Below are 17,087 nucleotides of genomic sequence, written 5' to 3'. Positions count from 1 at the left end.
AATTAGTATTAAATATTTTTATCCAAAGAAGAAAGACACATATTGTTGAATCTAAGTTATTATAGGCAAGTTAGAGAATATTTCATATATGTTGTAGTAAGTTACTTTAGTCAGGCCCGTAGCCAGCCTGGTGAAAGAGGTGGTTGCTTTTCCCAAAAAAGTGAACCTTTTTGCAGTTATTCGCCTCATTTTCTATTTATTTATTAGGCTTAAATACTGCATTTTGAGACATTTTCAGCACTGTTTATTGCTGGATTAGCTTGTCGGATGGTCGTTATACCACACTCTTTGATGTGTAAAAATATTTCCAAAAGATTTAAATAACGAAATATAAATAAAAAAGAAAAGATTTTTAAAATACAAATTTAATACATTTTATGTCATTAGCAAAAAAAGATCTGTTAAAGTTTTAAATTATTGGCCTAATGTCATTTATTAGGCAAATATCCTGAGCAGCACATTCAACTTTCCTCAGTCAGAGTTTGAGAGGGGTCTGGATGCAGACCTGGTGCTGTGCAATCTGAGCTGCATCCAATGCTATTTAATGTGCTCACCTAACCCCACCCGTCACTGTGACGTCACTCACTCCATTTAGTGCACTCACTGTGTCTGACATTGCATCGCTGATTGATGCAATCTCAGCTTGCATCATAAAGGCTGCATCCAGATAACATTGCAGAATTTGGCCATTTGAATATTGAATAATTAAAACATCATTTATTTATTTTCTTTTCAGCTTAGTCCCTTTATTAACCTTCCAGGTGCAACCCATCACTGGGAAACACCCATCACACTAATACACTACGGCCAATTTAGCTTACCAAATTCACCTGTACCGCATGTGTTTGGACTTGTGGGGGAAACCAGAGCACTTGGAGGAAACCCACTCGAACACAGGGAGAACATGCAAACTCCACACAGAAACGCCATCTGACCCACCCGAGGCTCAAACCGGCGACCGTCTTGAGGCAAGACATGTGGTACAGCTGAATTGGGTAAGCTAAAATTGTCCATAGTGTACGAGTGTGAATGAGAGTATATGGGTGCTTTCCAGTGATGGGTTGCAGCTGGGAGGGCATCTGCCGCGTAAAACGTGCTTGATAAGTTGGGGGTTCATTCCACTGCGGCGACCCAGATCAACAAATCTCGAAAATAAAATAAATGAATGAATAAAGTAGAGCAGGGGTGTCCAAACTCGGCCCTGGAGGGCCAGTGTCCAGAAGAGTTTAGCTCCAACCCTATTCAGACACACCTGAACAGCTAATTAAGCTCTTACTAGATATACTAGAAACTTCCTGGCAAGTTTGTTGAAGCAAGTTGGAGATAAACTCTCCAGGACACCGGCCCTCCAGGACCGAGCTTTTGTAAAATATTGTACATTTGAAAATGCATGAATAACAACAATAGCCAAATTATTATAATTAACTTTAATATGGGCCACTTTTGCTGCTTCACACTTTTTTCTATCGTTCATTTTTTTTCTTTCTAGAATAAGGTCCAAGACTTCTAAAAGTTACTTGTGAAATGTTTTCTCTATTTAACAACAGTACAGGTCAGTGGTGAAAGATGACTTCACTTATGTCAGATTCCGCTTGGACTTAAAGCCTTTGATAGGTTAAACGTTACATGACGCATCAATATTGTTCTATAAAGGCTAAACTAAGTCTGCAGTCTGTAAAACAGATCTTCTCTGTGTTGTTTTGTGTTGTGTTCACACTTATTGTCAGATCAACACACAGATAAAGTAGTTCAGGCATGTTTTGAGAGCATTACAGTCCAAATCAAATCAAATCACTTTTATTGTCACATCATCAGCAGCAGTGTGCTATGATGAGTGGAAAGCTTAGGTGCTGGCTCCAGACTGTACAAAATACAGATAGTGCAAATAAAATGACAGTGCAAAACACAAACAGTGCAAATACAACAGCATACTAAATAAAACAAAAAACAAAAAAAAAAACAGCATAATGTGAAATTGACAGCGATATGTACAATAAACATGCCGTATCATACGGTGAAGGATTTGACTTGTGTTAATGCAAGGAGCCGGTGTGATGAACAAAGAGCAGGAGTCAGAGATACAGTTTATTGAAGACAATAGTTTACAGTTTGATCAGCAGAAAACAGCTTCAACACACTCCATGGGGTTCGCAGGCCGCTCTGCGTACAGTCTCAATTTCACAGAAATGATAGAAGAGCAGCACACATGTGGTCAGTGACCAAATCAGATCATCAGGAATTCATACTTCCATTGTTTTTTGACATGATGCTGTTTTCCGCTTCTGCTTTCCACATTGTGCACTTCCTCCTGCGAGTGTCGCAGTCAGAGCTGCATGCAAATGAGGGCCGGCTGAAGCCTCCCCATTGGCCCATTAGCTCTAGATTGACAGCTTCCTTCTCCAGCCAATCAGGCGAGGAGAAAAGCTGACGTCACTCTAATGATGGTCGATACGCACAGGCGAGGACAGAGAAGTGTATAATAATTACCAATCGCTCTTAAATAACAATCTGCAGTGATCACACAACAGTGACAGAGAAGAAGAAAGAGGAGAGACTAAAACTAAACATAAAGCAAAAAATAATTAACCCATAACCCAACCATAAACCAACCCTAACCAAAACCTAACCCAACCATAACCCTAACCCAACCATAACCCTAACAAACATCCTAACCATAACCTAACTCTAAAAACAAAAAATCAGGTGTTTAGAGGGAACTGGGAAAGAAAGAAAGAAAGAAAACAGAAAGAAAGAGGTGAGGTCTGTCCTCATTAGTAAAGATGATTACTCCTCTATGTTGAGTATGTCTAACCCTAAACCCTAACCCTGACTGATTATCCTTCATTAATGAACACGTTTAACTATCAAACCTTTAACTATCACTAACTTCCTCCAATATTTACTGATGTTTCATCAATGAGGACCAAAGATTTTCTCCAAACAAGCACAGGATTTCCAGCACATAATCTAAAGAACACGAGCAGAAATAAACTAAACATCATCAATAATAAGCTGATTAATATCAATAAACATCTATTAAAGTCATACTCTAAACTACACTTGTGTCCGTAACTAATCTCTAAATGTCCCAGTCTTGACTAAAGCGCTGTTATTTAGCAAACCCTGCTGTTCAAAATGTCTCCATTAAACCCCTTCAGCTACTGGTTTATGTTAAAGCTCATTTGCAGAAATCCAGCGCTCGCTTGGAGAACAAGTGAGAAGAAGAAGAAAGCAGAAAGGTGTGAGCAGCAGCACTAGAAATAATCCTCATCAGATCTGACAAATCCACAGCTGGGCTAAAATCTGTCTGTGGCAGGAGGCTCTTATATCTAGCGTATCGGCCCATATAATCCTGCCCCGTCAGCGCCATCTACACCACCCTAGCCTATCTCTGTTAAAGAGAAAACGCCTTCAAAACCGGCCCGCGACGCCCCTGTTATATGCGCTTATCTCACTTAAACCTGCCTAAAGTCCCGTTAGAGCTACGAGCACTGTCTAATCTAGGCTTCCTGTCTTTATAAAGTATTGACGCACTACAGTAATGATATGCAGACTTTATCTTTCACTATTACTCCTACAGCTAGAGAAATAAAGCACACCAGTATGCTAATAAATCCAGCAGTTTGATTGATTCATCTGTGACTATTTCCCTTAATATGACTATTTACTCTACAGTCGGTGCTAACCCAGTTCATATAAAACACGACGTCCTGTCTAAACGTCAATCAACCTGCTTTCCTTATTTCAACTATTAATGCTGTCCTGCCGCAGACACATTCTACCCCAGCTGAGGATTAGCGCTAACACTCAATCTCCGTCGTCGCCTGTGCGCATCGGCCGCCATTAGACTGACATCAGCTTCCTTCCTCACCTGATTGGCTGGAGGAGGAGCTGTCGGTCTAGAGCTGGTGGACCAATAGGGATGCTTCAACCGGCCCTCATTTACATGCAACTCAGACTACAACCCTCGCAGGAGGAAGTGCAGCATTTGGGAAGCAGAAGCGGAAAACAACAAATGACAAACATCAAACATGGAAGAATGAAACCGTTTCCTGCTGATGATGGCCTCTACGTCATGCTGAACCACTTGTGCTCCAAAATCTCCTCTAAAACAGGTCCAGTTTCAGGACGGAAACCGATCACCCACTTAAACAGATCCCGGCAATCTGTGGAAATATTAAAAAGAGATTATGTTAGTCATGGATGCTCTTGATGATGATACAGCACAGAGATTTATTCAGTGTTCTGGTGAAATTCTTGATTCTGATTGGCTGGAATGAAATCATTAAATCCAGTTTCAGTCAGTCATAATCAGTTCTAGATGAATGCGCCACACGCAAATATTAGCCTTAACCATAGCAACTCGGTAACCATCGCTGAAGCTTTCATTGGATGTGTGCTTTATCTGGAGCCAACGGGGATCAACCAAGTCGCAAATACGGTCAGAAATGGATGAGGTAGCTAACACATGTTACTATGAGCTATAATATCAAATACATGACAGAGTCAGAGATTCAGTCAAATCTGCTGCAATAGTACTTTAACTTGTCTTAAGCCCCTTTCACACAGTAATACCAGTAAATATCCAGAAAATTACTGGAACGACTTTGCCGGTAAATAAAAAAGAAAAACACTGTTGACAAAGGCAAAGATGTTCTGGAATTTTTCCCATAAAGAATATTCACACATCAATTCCAAAATACCGGTAAATTCTGACATCATTCACCGGAAATAAGCTCTAAACGGCAGCGCTTGTGTTTGTACACAGAGAAGCGGTCGGGCTTTTGTTGATGGCTTCACATTTATTTAAAGCTTTAGCATTCATGCAGCTGCTTTGTCCCAGAGACATCCAAAGCAGAAGCACGAACAGCAGCTTCGTGTTTACACATTTGACGACATTACAAATTCTGTGGATGGACGAGTATTGTGAACAACTTTGATGAAAACATATAGAGGAACACTTTTGTATGTTGAGATGTACATAATATGTGTGCTGGCGCTCACCAGCTGCTTTACATGCACACATCACGCAACTTAAGCGGAGCTTGAAGGTAAACAAACAGCGGCTAATATAAGCATTTTATCAATAATTATTTACACAGTTCAGGGCTTGACAATAAGGACTGCCCAATGGCCTGCAATGGCCTGGAGCCAGCCTGCGATACGCTCGGGCCAGTGAACAGAATGGTTACTGGCCGATCAAGCCAGTGCTGCCTTGTCATAAAAGTTTGGCTGTGACCGTCTGTCAAGTGCATGCAAGTACAATCTTAGGGTGCTTTCACACATAAACGTTTGTTACGGAATCTGTCTCGTTTCCCTCGTTTGTGCGGTTTGTTTGGCATAAGTGAATCCAGCAATCGCACTCGGAACCGCGCCTAATCAATCGGTCCAAGATTGCCTGAATGAGGTGTTCTCTGTTCGATTGAGTGGATCGATTGTAGTGAGAAAACAAAGCGATCCAACAAGCTAACGAACCACGCTATATCACAGTGTCTTATGATTGTGTAATAGCCATACATTCGGTTTAACGAAGAATGATGAGCAGGATGAGATGTCATTCCTACCGGCAAATGTGCGTTTCATGTCTAATATGAAAGTAAAAACATGCTGAAATATTACCGAGAGCAGTTTATCCAGTAGGAAAAGTTACCATCTGATAAATTTTCCATATTTTAATCTTATAATATGTTCTATTAGGCCTGTTGTTTTGTTCATTTCCGCATTGACAGCTCGAAAGAAAGATCAACACTGATCTACCTCATGATCTGATGCAGTCTCGGTTCATCTGTTATCTCTCTCTATAATTTAAGCCTATAATGCAGAATTCTAGTCAACGTTTCTTTAATAGATTGATTAATTTAATAGATGGATAGATTTTTTTTGGCAATAAAACTAATTCTGATGTCACTCGATATTAAAGTGAGAGCATTCACTGAGAGCTTCTGTCACTGTGTAGTGTTGTTTTCTCACCTGCTGACAAACTGGGGTGACATCGTGGACGTCCATATCTGGAGAAACAGCGATATCCATTGACCATATGTGACAGCACTCGTACAACATCACTGACATACGAATGGATAGCACAAAAAAGATATGTGAAGTGTTCCCCCTCCTTTTTACGGTATCTCGTTACTCCTGCAAAAGAGAGATTTTCATGTTAGTAATTCACAATATGTTTGCCCTCCTGACATCAGCATACATGCACAGGAGGTTACAGATGAAGGGTCAGTTCACCCAAAAATGTCATTCTCTTATTAATAACTCAGCCTCATGTCGTCCTAAACCCCTGAGACTTTCATTCAGCTTCTGAACACAAATGAAGATGTTTTAGAAGAAACGCGAGAGCTCTCTAACCATATATGCCTTCAGTGGTTCAACTGGAAATCATGACTTTATTGAACAGTTTCTTGTCCTCAGTGTCAGTATATTGCGCGCACTCAGAAGAGCTCTGTGCGGTGGCGTACACCGCTGATGACCTCCTCTAATTTGAAGAAAGCACAGGCGCATCCGAGATGATACATCAGCAGTGCAACTGAGAGCAACATGCGTGAAAGCCTCAGAGCTGTCCTGAACGTGCGCAATATACTGACACTGAGGGTGAGAACCTGTTCACTGAAGTCTTTATTTAAAAGTATTCTCAGAGTCTGATAATGCTCTGATTGATCCACTGAAGGCATACGGTCTGTTTTGAGGATGCTTTGGGTCCTTTTATAGACCCTTGCTGTCTATGGAGCTCTCAGATTTCATCTAAAATATCTTCATTTGTGTTCAGGGCTCTCAGGGGTTCAGGACGACATGAGAGTTATTCATTACTAAAACTATCTTCATTTTTGTGTGAACTTTCCCTTTAATAAGCAGCACTAAAAAGCCAACTCACCCAGATAGGGGGATCTCCAGTAGGTTTTTGGAATAAAAAAACTGTAGCCAAAATCAATCAGCTTGAGCTGCAGGGTCTTTGGATTGACCAGGATGTTTTCTAGATGTATGTCATCATGGTGTATGCCATGTTCAAGGCAGCGCTGTGCAGCAATAATGAGCTGCATGATCAGCTGCCGGGCAACACTCTCGCTCAAGCGGCCATTGTTCTTCCTGATGAACTTCCCCAAGGTTATGTACGAGGACGCGTACTCCATGACCAGGTAGTGTTTCCTTCCCTCCACGGCGTACTCGTACAGCTCTATGACGTGCGGGCAGAGCGGAGGTTCCTTGAGAAACATCATATGACGTGCTTCTGGGATCACATATATAGTAGATGTATTTGTCCACTAGAGAAAAAACAAGTCAGGAAAAGGTTAGATGTGAATGTCTTATATATAAATGACATTGTTATGTGTCTATAGCTGTGTTTCCATCCAAAGATGCAGATTAAATGTGCAAAACTGGCAGATCATATAAAAGAATAAAGCAGCGTTTCCATCAATGAGTCCAAGAGAACTAAATCATCACTGAATTATAAACTGGCGGCAAATATCAGTCAGAGAAATGAGTTTCGCCTCAGAAGACCAAGACTAAACACAATGAGCGCGGTGAATGCGGTGGCTTTTAGAGACAGATGCTCAAGACAGTTCTGGAGGGAATAATAATAGAAGAAGAAGAATACTGAAGCACTGTGATGACAGACTGACGGAGGACTGAGGCTTGAGATGGGTACCAGAACTCTGTACTTTATTGGTATCGGTGCTAAATTATAAAAGACCGAAGTATAGGAAAAACTCTGACGTTAACGGTTCTGCTTTCGGTTCTGGTGAATTATTGCTGAATAAACATTACTAACATTAGAATAATTAACTGACCAACCTTTTCTAATTTGCGAAATTAGTCTGCACAGTAGGAAATCTGACATTAGGAATGCTCATGTTTCTGCCCAATAGTACAACGGCGAGTGCGTCAAGTATAAAAGCCTTCGCAGTTCTCGGCTGAGCACGCCCGTTCAGTAGAGGCTCGCGCTGAGCGCACACACACAGCTCACAATACAGACTCAGGCGCACACACAACTCGTAAGCTTGCGGAGTGGCGGAGAGAACCTAACGGGTTGTATTTCCTAAGTGGACAGCGACAATGCCCATCGCAACAAACACAACAAGTTGTTTACTTGTATGAGCAGAAACGCAAGCTTAGTGAAAGCATCGTTCAACGGAATCCTAAATGTGCATGAAACAGGTGGATGGAAACAGAGCTATGTTCACATATGAACTCAAACTCAACACTACATGTGCCCCTGGACCACTACACCAGTCTTTTGTCATGCGGTTTTATTTTTAGGAAAACTCTCAATTCTGACTTTAATTAAAGATTTAGTTTCAGTATATGTTTGTGCATTTCTTATCGATGTGGTATTATTATCATATGTAGTTTACATGGAAATATGCGGGACTTAGTTGAAGTTATTCACTTTAAAGCTGATTTTCTCAATACTCAGATGTTTTTCACCTTCCAGATGGTCAAACAGCCGCATCTCTCATCAAATATTGTTCTAACAAAGCAAACATTATTGACAAGCTTCTTTATTGATCTTTCAGACGATCCACAAATATCAGTTTCAGACATTATGACTGGTGTTGTGCTCCACAGTTCATCTACTAAAGCTGATAACCCCCAATATTAGAAATGTCCAGAAACTCTTTAATATTCAGTCAAAACAGGATTTCTGGAAATGACTAAACACGTCCAGTTTCAGTCTTTTCCATAAAGCGTGTTGTTTACACGTGTACCTTTCAATACACAACATGAAAACATGACTAAACTTGGAGTTCATCACTTCTCTTCAGATATTTTCAGTAGAGTATGCAAACTTACCATCGGGTACCGCGTTCCCAGAAGCTTTTTAGTCACAATTTTTATGGCAACCTGCAAAAAAAGCATAAAGTCAAAACTTATTCAACCAGAGAGATGTCTGATCACACACACACACACACACACACACACACACACACACACACACACACACACACACACACACAAAGGAAAATTGAATGTTACCTTCTGGCCGTCAGATTTCCGTGTAGCCAGATAGACAGTGCCATGGTATCCCTCTCCCAGCTTCTTCCCAAGCACATATCTGTCAAGTAAAGATCCTGGAGAAAAACACATCACATTTATGACATTTGCTCACTCCTGTTACTCTTCTGCTCAATCTAATCATGAGAAAATTCTGTAAAACTCTGAAAAATAAAACAAAACCCTGCAGATTAGACAGAAAACATTACGGCAGAAGACGAACCTGAGCTGCTGTCTTCAGCTGAGCTGCTGTCTTCAGCTGAGCTGCTGTCTTTAGCTGAGCTGCTGTCTTTAGCTGAGCTGCTGTCTTTAGCTGAGCTGCTGTCTTTAGCTGAGCTGCTGTCTTCAGCTGAGCTGCTGTCTTTAGCTGAGCTGCTGTCTTTAGCTGAGCTGCTGTCTTTAGCTGAGCTGCTGTCTTTAGCTGAGCTGCTGTCTTTAGCTGAACTTCTGTCTTCTGCTGCAGTTTTGCTGCTGCCGCCATGTTGGATCTGGGCTGTTTTCACTCGTTTTGCAGCAACTGTGTCCTGATCCAGACATCCAGCCTTCCTCTTCAGTGCTCTTGGAGCTTCTGTGGATTCCAGTCAACAATGCATTATTAATGATCAGTTCTTTCATTAATTGGCATTTATTGTATTTGGGGATCTGTTCAAATGGCAGCAGTGCTACTACTTTCCAGATGTTTTGTCATGAAGCTCTACTGAGAAATACTTTGCACAATACTGCATCATTCACAGGTTTAAAGGCACATTATGTGAGACTTTTATTATCAAAATCTCCAAAATCCACTAGAGGAGTGATTCATGAATGATCTCGCAGTGCATTATGGGACAGTGTAGTGTCCACTGGATGCACACTTCAGAATCTCTCCAGTAGTAGTAGGTCATCCGGGTACTTCTCACATGCTGTTTGTCAAATACTGTGAGGTCAGACATACTACTCGGCTCACATACTGTCTTAATGTACTATTTAGTATGGAAGCGTGTGATTTTAGACACAGCCAGTGTGTGTGTTCATGTTAATGACGTCACACATCCTCTATTTCTGCTCTGTTTGTTTAGCGAGGTTTTAATATGTTTGTGTTTTATTTGACAGCACAGAGCAGCAACTGTAGAAGAGTGACGGGACACTGACCTGAGCGGCTGTTCTCATCGCTGGACGTCTCTGCTGCTTTGATGCGTTTCCGCAGAGCGTATGGTTTGACTCCATCAGAATCACTCTGCAAATCATCATCCGCTTTCCTCTTCACTCCTCTTCCTCCTGATGTGGATTACAGTCAATAATGAATTATTAATAATCGATTATTTCAATATTGCCATTTATTTTACTCTGGGATTCAACAAATGGCAGCAGTGCTCCAGTTTTCCAGTCATTAAGAGTGGACTGACCTGAGCTGGACGCCTCTGTGTCGGCGTCTACACTTGTTTTCTCCAGCTCAGCAACTCTGATGCGTTTCCGGTGGGCAGATGGTTTACCTCCACCAGAAACACTCTGAAAAGCATCATCTGCTTTCCGCTTCACTCCTCTTCCTCCTAATGTGGATGACAACACAATGAACAATACACTCCTAATCTTAAGAATCATTTATTTTTTATGCCAGTAATGAAGCTTTTTCACGTTTGTTTTCAACTCTGAAAACTGGACTGACACAGTTTCAATTTACTACAACTTCTATGTTAAGCTGCTTTGACACAATCTACATTGTAGAAAATAGTTTGGACTGTGGGGGAACCCATGCCAACATGGGGAGAACATGCAAACTCCACACAGAAACACCAACTGACCCAGCCGAGGTTCAAACCAGCGACCTTCTATCTGTGAGGAGAACATGCTACCCACAGCACCACCGCGTCGCCCTATTTGAATGATTTTTTTGGCACAAATAAAAGTGGATAATTTTCACACATACCGTGTATTTCTGCCATTGCTTTAGCAGCTAACTGATTAAAATACTTTGCAGCTTGCCTCTGTATTATGAATTTTAAGTGATGAAACTGTAGAAAAGTGTGATTCTGTAACGGGAGACTGACCTGAGCTGCTGTTCTCATCGCTGGACGTCTCAGCAGCTCTGATGCGTTTCCGCAGTGCATAAGGTTTACCTTCACCTAAAACACTGTGAAAATCATCATCCGCTTTCCTCTTCACTCCTCTTCCTCCTGATGTGGATTACAGTCAATAATGAATTATTAATAATCGATTATTTCATTAATTGGCATTTATTTTACTCTGGGATTTAACGAATGGCAGCAGTGCTCCAGTTTTCCAGTATTTCTCCAGTCATAAAGAGTGGACTGACCTGAGCTGGACGCCTCTGTGTCGGCGTCCACTCTTGTGTTCTCCAGCTCAGCAACTTTGATGCGTTTGCGCAGTGCATAAGGTTTACCTTCACCTAAAACACTGTGAAAATCATCATCCGCTTTCCGCTTCACTCCTCTTCCTCCTAATGTGGATGACAACACAATGAACAATACACTCTTCAGAATATAAAGATTGAGAAAATCCCCTTTAAAGTGCCCGAATTAAGTTCAAATCAACATCTGAGTTCTGACATGTTTACAGTAGAAAGTGTTCAACTTGATGGAGCATGATCATAATATAATATTGTATTGATTTTGGCCATAATAGATAAATCAATCACTTTGATCCAGACACTGTATTGTTGCCTAGTGGCCAAAATCTCCGCATGCTCACTGGATTTAGCAGCTAACTGAGTGAAACACTTTGCACCCTGCTTCATGTTTCAGAATCTTCAGTGGTGATAAATGTATGGTGCTGAAGCTGTACAAGTTTTGATGGAGACACACCTGAGCTGGTTTTCTCTTGATAGCTGCTCATCTCTGTGTCTCTTGTGTTCTCCAGCTCTGCAACTCTGATGCGTTTCCGCAGAGCGTATGGTTTGCCTTCACCTAAAATACTGTGAAAATCATCCTCCGCTTTCCTCTTCACTCCTCTTCCTCCTACTGTGGATTAAAACACAACGAACAATAAACTCTAAATCTCAATCTTGATTTTTATTGTCAATATTTCATTAAAAAATCCTAACATTGAGAAAAAATCCCCTTTTAAATAGTCAAATGAAGTTCTTAGCGGTGCAGATTATAAATATCAAACACTCAGATTTACAGCAGCAAGTTTGTAAATAATTTCATGCTTCTGTCATATTTCAGGCCCGTAGCCAGAGTGTGGGGGGAGGGGATAGAACAGAATTTGTCCTATACATAACCTCATTTGTCCTATTTTGGCTCCTACACCATCATAAATTGTGAAAATAACCTGTTGAAAAAAGCCGAATCATCTGTTGACGTCACATCAGTGTGACTTCAGCTAATCAGTATGCAAACTAATATTTTTCATGAGTCAAACATCCTCATCCAGCAAGACAACATACAATATGACAAAAGTGAAGTCATCTTTCACTACAAGTAGCCCAACGTTTATTCTGAATCTTGGACCTTATTCTTGAAGAAGAAAAAAAACACTATGAAGGTTTTGAAGCCAAAAGCGGCCCATGTTCAAGGTAATATTAATACTAATTGGGCTATTTTTGTTATCCATAAACCTTCAAAAAGTGAAGCTCTGCATTATTAATATTATTGTTTTAGAAGGATGAATTCTGACTGAGGAAAGTTCAATGTGCTTGCCAGTTTATTTTCTCATTAAATGACAAAAGACCACAATTTTTTTCATTTAAAACTTTAACTCTTTTTTTTAAATTATATATGATATCCTCTTAAGGGCCAAGATGATTTTTACATGCATTTTTTTATTTCTATTTGCTATTTGGGCTTATTGGAACCTAAGTAGAATAAAAATCTAAGTATCATCTTTTGATATGATGTACTTTTAGAGAAACATGGTGTCCATATATGTGGACTCGTGGTCTGAATTTACATAAAACCCTTTCCTGAATGTTTTTGAATGCATATATAACATAGCAACATGACTACCAGAGGGTAAAAACAAATTTTTCCCCCATTTCTGAAAGTTCAGAATAGGGTTTGGGACATTTCATATGCTGAAAACAGTTGCAGGATGACAATGTATGCCTGTAAGAAAATATAAAACATTCAAAGTATTTTAAATAGCCACTTAAGAGCTTAAATGTGCCGTCCACATATGTGGACACTCCAGCCCCAGGAGGTTATAATAATTTGTATTTTTAAAATAAGTTTTTTTTCATATTTCTTAATTCTTTATATTTAGCAAACAGTTTTTTTTTGGTATCTTAAAGTGCTATTATGATGACCATCCATCAAGCTAATCCAGCTAAAAGCAGTGCTTAAAATGTCACTAAAATGCAGTATTATAATATCATTATTAAGAGAAACATAAGGCGAATAAATACAAAAAGGTCCACATTTTTTTTTAGAAAAAGAAGCCCTATTTCCCCCCAGGCTGGCTACACGCCTGTATATCATTATATATTCGTTAGGAAGAGTTTGACTCTGACTCAAGTAAGAGTTAGTAGGTTATCTGCATTTTACTCTGGTGTTTATTGTATTAAATAGACTGATGTTGTTCACTAAAACACTGAATCTGCATTTATATTCACTATGCTCTGAAAACACCTCTGTGTACCGTCAGGTTATCGAGTTATGATCGCCATATTTCGGCTAAACAGCAGCGCCGGGATAACAGACACCTGAACGTACACACAAATGGGTTAAAGCTACTGTCAGACGGGCTTACGGCAGTGTATGATTGTATTTATTAATCCAAAATAAGTACACAAGTTATTTTACAGTGTAAAAGTAGAGTTTTAGTATCAAAAATTGACATATAAAACAGGCAAATACGAAACACATGTGTTCTTAGTGTCTGGACTTACCCGTCAAAGTCTTACAACTTTCCATTTCCGCTAGAATCTCGAAAGGTCTTGTAGACATCTTCTGAAATCGCTCAACTGTTTTGCTCGATGTGTTTATCGACCGAGACTCGGAACAACTTTTACAATCAACCTTCATTTCTTGTTCCAGCAGATTACTGAAGCTGAGTTTGCGCGCGCCTGCAGACCCTCTACAACCGTTAGAACGCGTTCTGCTGTTGCCAAGCAACGAGTCGTCTTTCGCGAGGGTCTGTGACCTTTACCCTATAAAGCAGCGCGTATTATCTTTAATACACAAGTTTATAAGATCTGTATATTATAAACCTGAGCATTCGTTTGATTGAAAGCCTGCTGTATATACTTTGATACGTGTATTTTGCCCTCTTGTGGATTTTAATGACACTGCAGGCAGTGGAAGAGCTTTTTTGACCTTTCCAAAATGTCCGCGCTCATTGAGTTGCTCGCATGCATTTTGGCTGGAAACTGTTCGCTAAATTCAAGATGTTATAGTAAGAATACAACTGTAAATGTTACTAATTGTATTAAATAAAGGTTTTCTTGATTGAAACTAAGCATAATTACTTAATAATTCATTCTTTATGTTACAAATAAATTATGTTGAAAATGCAGATTTGACCCAACAGGTGTAAAAGGTGCATTATTCAATCCCGAACAGTCATGTCAGATTCGTGTAATGTCATCTATACAATCCATACCTACTACAATGCAAACACAGAACATTTGAATGATTAAATGAATCTAATTAGTGACATTAAATGGCATCTTAAAATAGATTATGGGTATTTTTACAATAATTCCTAACCGGTGAACTATCAACAATGTCTGTGTATTTTTAGGTGTCAAAAACAAAAGAGGGGGGAAAAATAGAAAAAAAGTGTCGTTAAAATGTCATAAACATAATAATAGTCGGCAATTAAAGTGCCATAGCGCAGTTAAGGGAAGATGAGGAGGAAGAATGGACCCCTCGGGCCATGCATGTTTGTTCATGCACCACGAGTTTTATCTTCTCCCTTTAAGTAATCGATACAGAACTCCTATTAGTAAAACAAATCAGTTTAAACTTTCATTCATCCCCTCAGCTGTAACGTTTTTGAATTAAGGGTAGAATTTTGTATTGTATTATGTGCTTTGAGTATTATGTGTGACATGCGTGTATGCTGCAACCAAATCGCCTTCGGGAAATGTATAAAGACTACTTGACTGACTGATGATGATGGACATTCAGACAGCAGTAACGTCACCCCTCAACTGCAAAACGTTTCTCTACAGACAGTGATAACCCAGATGAGAAATTCTACAACAGAAATCAGCTAAAGCTAATGAGTCCCTGTCATCTGAGTCACTTTGCTGATCTTCAAACTCCCGCTTTAATCAGCTGTGGTTTTCTTTCTGTCCAATGACAGTGCGCGTTTCATACAAGCGAAAGAGGGTTTCACTCAACTTGAAGTGAAAGTTGATTTTGGTGCTTGACTGGTTGCAATTTGTTGATTGAATGAACAGCAGGCAGCAAAAGAAAAGAAAAGCAAGTGGCAAATAGAGAGAAAAGCATGTCAAACATACTTGACCGTTGTGATGGTACGAGACATTCTATAGCAGTTCCCCTGCTATTAAAAGGTCAGGGCACTATAAATAAAGACATTTTGCACCACACTGCTAATACGATTTTTGCCATACGCTTATTTCACGCAGTCACCATTTTGAAGAACCAAAGCGAGGCTGCAGTGGGAAGAAACCCAGAAGTATAAGACCAGAACTGTAAACATTGCATTGACAACACAAACCTCAAGCTGTTGCTGATATTTCAAAATGCAGAAATAGTGTGTAAACATCACTTTAATATCATTCAGTGAGTTTAATGTAACCCATTAAAAGCAGATTAGGCATCAAACAACATCAGAGTCTCTTTAAGAGTAACACACTCAAGAACTCCTAGACTTCAGTTCATGGCAGCAGGTAAACACTGTGGGGGCTTGCCTGCTTCAGCCTATGTAACCCGGTGAGTTGACAGGTGGGCAAATCGAAGCTGGTTTTTAATAAAACAAATATAATCTGCATATAATAAATAATATTGGTAAAGATATTTGCGAATTGCTGCACATCCTGTGTGTATTAAGCAATGTTTAAGCAATACGCACAACTGACTCGCTCTGCGCTGGACTTTAGACCTCCTCTCAGCTGGTCTATTGAACAGTTTAGTTCCTCAAAATAGCAAAGTGCCAACAATGCGCCTCAGCACACCTCCTTTTTTAGAGCAGTACGCAAATGTATTTGCTATTTAAACAGCGTGCTGCAAAACGTCAAAATGTCCAGCTGAAACTAGCAAACAACAGTTGCATCACACCTTAAACCGGGTGTATGACAGGGCCCAGACACACGAACACTGAAGCGTGAAGCAGCCACGAAGATCATTCGAGTCATCAAGTGGATCCCTCATCTGTGTTTGCACTCAGTAAACAGCGGTGGGTGAACTGATGACCTTCACGGCCAGTCATTTCTGTTTTATTAACTCGAGTTTGATAAATGACATCTAAAATGTGTTTGGGAAAGGTTAGCTAACTAGTCCCATTTTCCTTAACTTAGCTGAAAATGAGCTCTGACATCCCTTTTTATTTTCACTGTTCATTCAGAACGGACCTTTGGGTCACTCAGAAGGCAGTGAAATGATAAATTTGTGTCACGTTCTCTTCCCTGATAAGATATACAGCCAAGTGCACAACGTTCCTAGAAACTCCAAGCAATACTTCTGGATTTCTTCCCATTTTCTTCCTATTCGATTTTACTTTTAAAAATGCCGGTCGCGTCAAATCACTCTACTCTTGCAGATTTTGAGATTAGGGAGCAATAAGAAAATTGTGTCTGAAACACTGCCTGAGTGATCCTACAGCTATGTTTTTGGGGGCTGATGCTCCTGGTAGGGTTTGCCATGGCAAAAACGTTTTAGGTGACAGGTCAGGCTACAGGTATGTGCCAAAAAAATTGGAATAATTTGTTTTAAAAAGTTTAACTTATGTGTTATTAGTTCACAACACACAAAATGAAGTATTTCAATCCTTTGTTTCAATTTAAATGATTATGGATAAACATGAAAAAACTCAAATCCAGTATTTCACAAAATTAGCATATTTCATTTGACCAATAAAACAGTTCTTAAACACACGCTGGCCTTCTGAAAAATGTGTTAATGTACTGTATTATGTCCTCAATATGGAGGCGATCGGCCTTCGACAAAGTTGAGGTACTATTGTAG

The 17,087-nt window shown here is 39.9% G+C and overlaps 2 protein-coding genes across 11 annotated transcripts in view; one reads left to right on the top strand and one right to left on the bottom strand.

The window, feature by feature from the left end:
- LOC137487940 (serine/threonine-protein kinase pim-2) overlaps positions 1–17,087 on the top strand; it is a 74,529-nt gene that overhangs the window by 10,970 nt on the left and 46,472 nt on the right. For 3 of the 7 annotated variants that reach the window (XR_015511784.1, XR_015511787.1, XR_015511782.1), the window contains one exon: positions 10,090–14,391. The exons of 1 other annotated variant lie outside the window; for it this stretch is intronic. The gene's annotated coding sequence lies outside the window, so the exon portion shown is untranslated. Of the gene's footprint in view, positions 1–10,089; positions 14,392–17,087 lie in introns of those variants that run through there. 3 more of the 7 variants (XR_015511786.1, XR_015511789.1, XR_015511785.1) reach the window with 1 other exon arrangement.
- On the bottom strand, positions 1,782–13,924 carry LOC141375040 (uncharacterized). 4 transcript variants are annotated; one of them, XR_015511733.1, is made up of 13 exons: positions 13,823–13,924; positions 11,799–11,954; positions 11,291–11,434; positions 11,025–11,150; positions 10,383–10,526; positions 10,129–10,254; positions 9,240–9,565; positions 8,980–9,074; positions 8,797–8,847; positions 6,878–7,265; positions 5,971–6,135; positions 3,954–4,166; positions 1,782–2,350 (listed from the first exon to the last, which is right to left on the bottom strand). XR_015511733.1 is itself a non-coding variant. In XM_087287430.1 (12 exons), the coding sequence occupies exons 1-12, from the start codon at positions 13,878–13,880 to the stop codon at positions 4,069–4,071; spliced, it is 1,896 nt and encodes a 631-aa protein (XP_087143556.1). In that variant the 5' UTR covers positions 13,881–13,924; the 3' UTR covers positions 1,782–4,068. The 4 variants fall into 4 exon arrangements, 1 of the variants encoding a protein (XP_087143556.1); XR_015511731.1 differs by having other exon boundaries at positions 2,073–2,350; positions 9,221–9,565; XR_015511732.1 differs by having other exon boundaries at positions 1,782–4,166.

The sequence above is a fragment of the Danio rerio genome, chromosome 16, assembly GCF_052040795.2.
Source record: "Danio rerio strain M-AB ecotype USA chromosome 16, GRCz13ab, whole genome shotgun sequence".
Taxonomy (NCBI): domain Eukaryota; kingdom Metazoa; phylum Chordata; class Actinopteri; order Cypriniformes; family Danionidae; genus Danio; species Danio rerio.
The sequence above is the reverse complement of the archived record's forward strand: the minus strand, read 5'-3'. Positions and strand labels throughout refer to the sequence as shown.

What these genes read in the sequence shown, in the direction of transcription:
- LOC141375040 (XM_087287430.1), bottom strand. Translation starts at nt 13,880, where the DNA reads ATGTCTACAAGACCTTTCGAGATTCTAGCGGAAATGGAAAGTTGTAAG. An exon ending in CACAGAGGCGTCCAGCTCAG is followed by an intron (nt 11,151 to 11,290) that starts GTCAGTCCACTC and finishes AATCCACATCAG; the next exon opens with GAGGAAGAGGAGTGAAGAGG. An exon ending in GGAAATCTGACGGCCAGAAG is followed by an intron (nt 8,848 to 8,979) that starts GTAACATTCAAT and finishes CTTTTTTTGCAG; the next exon opens with GTTGCCATAAAAATTGTGAC.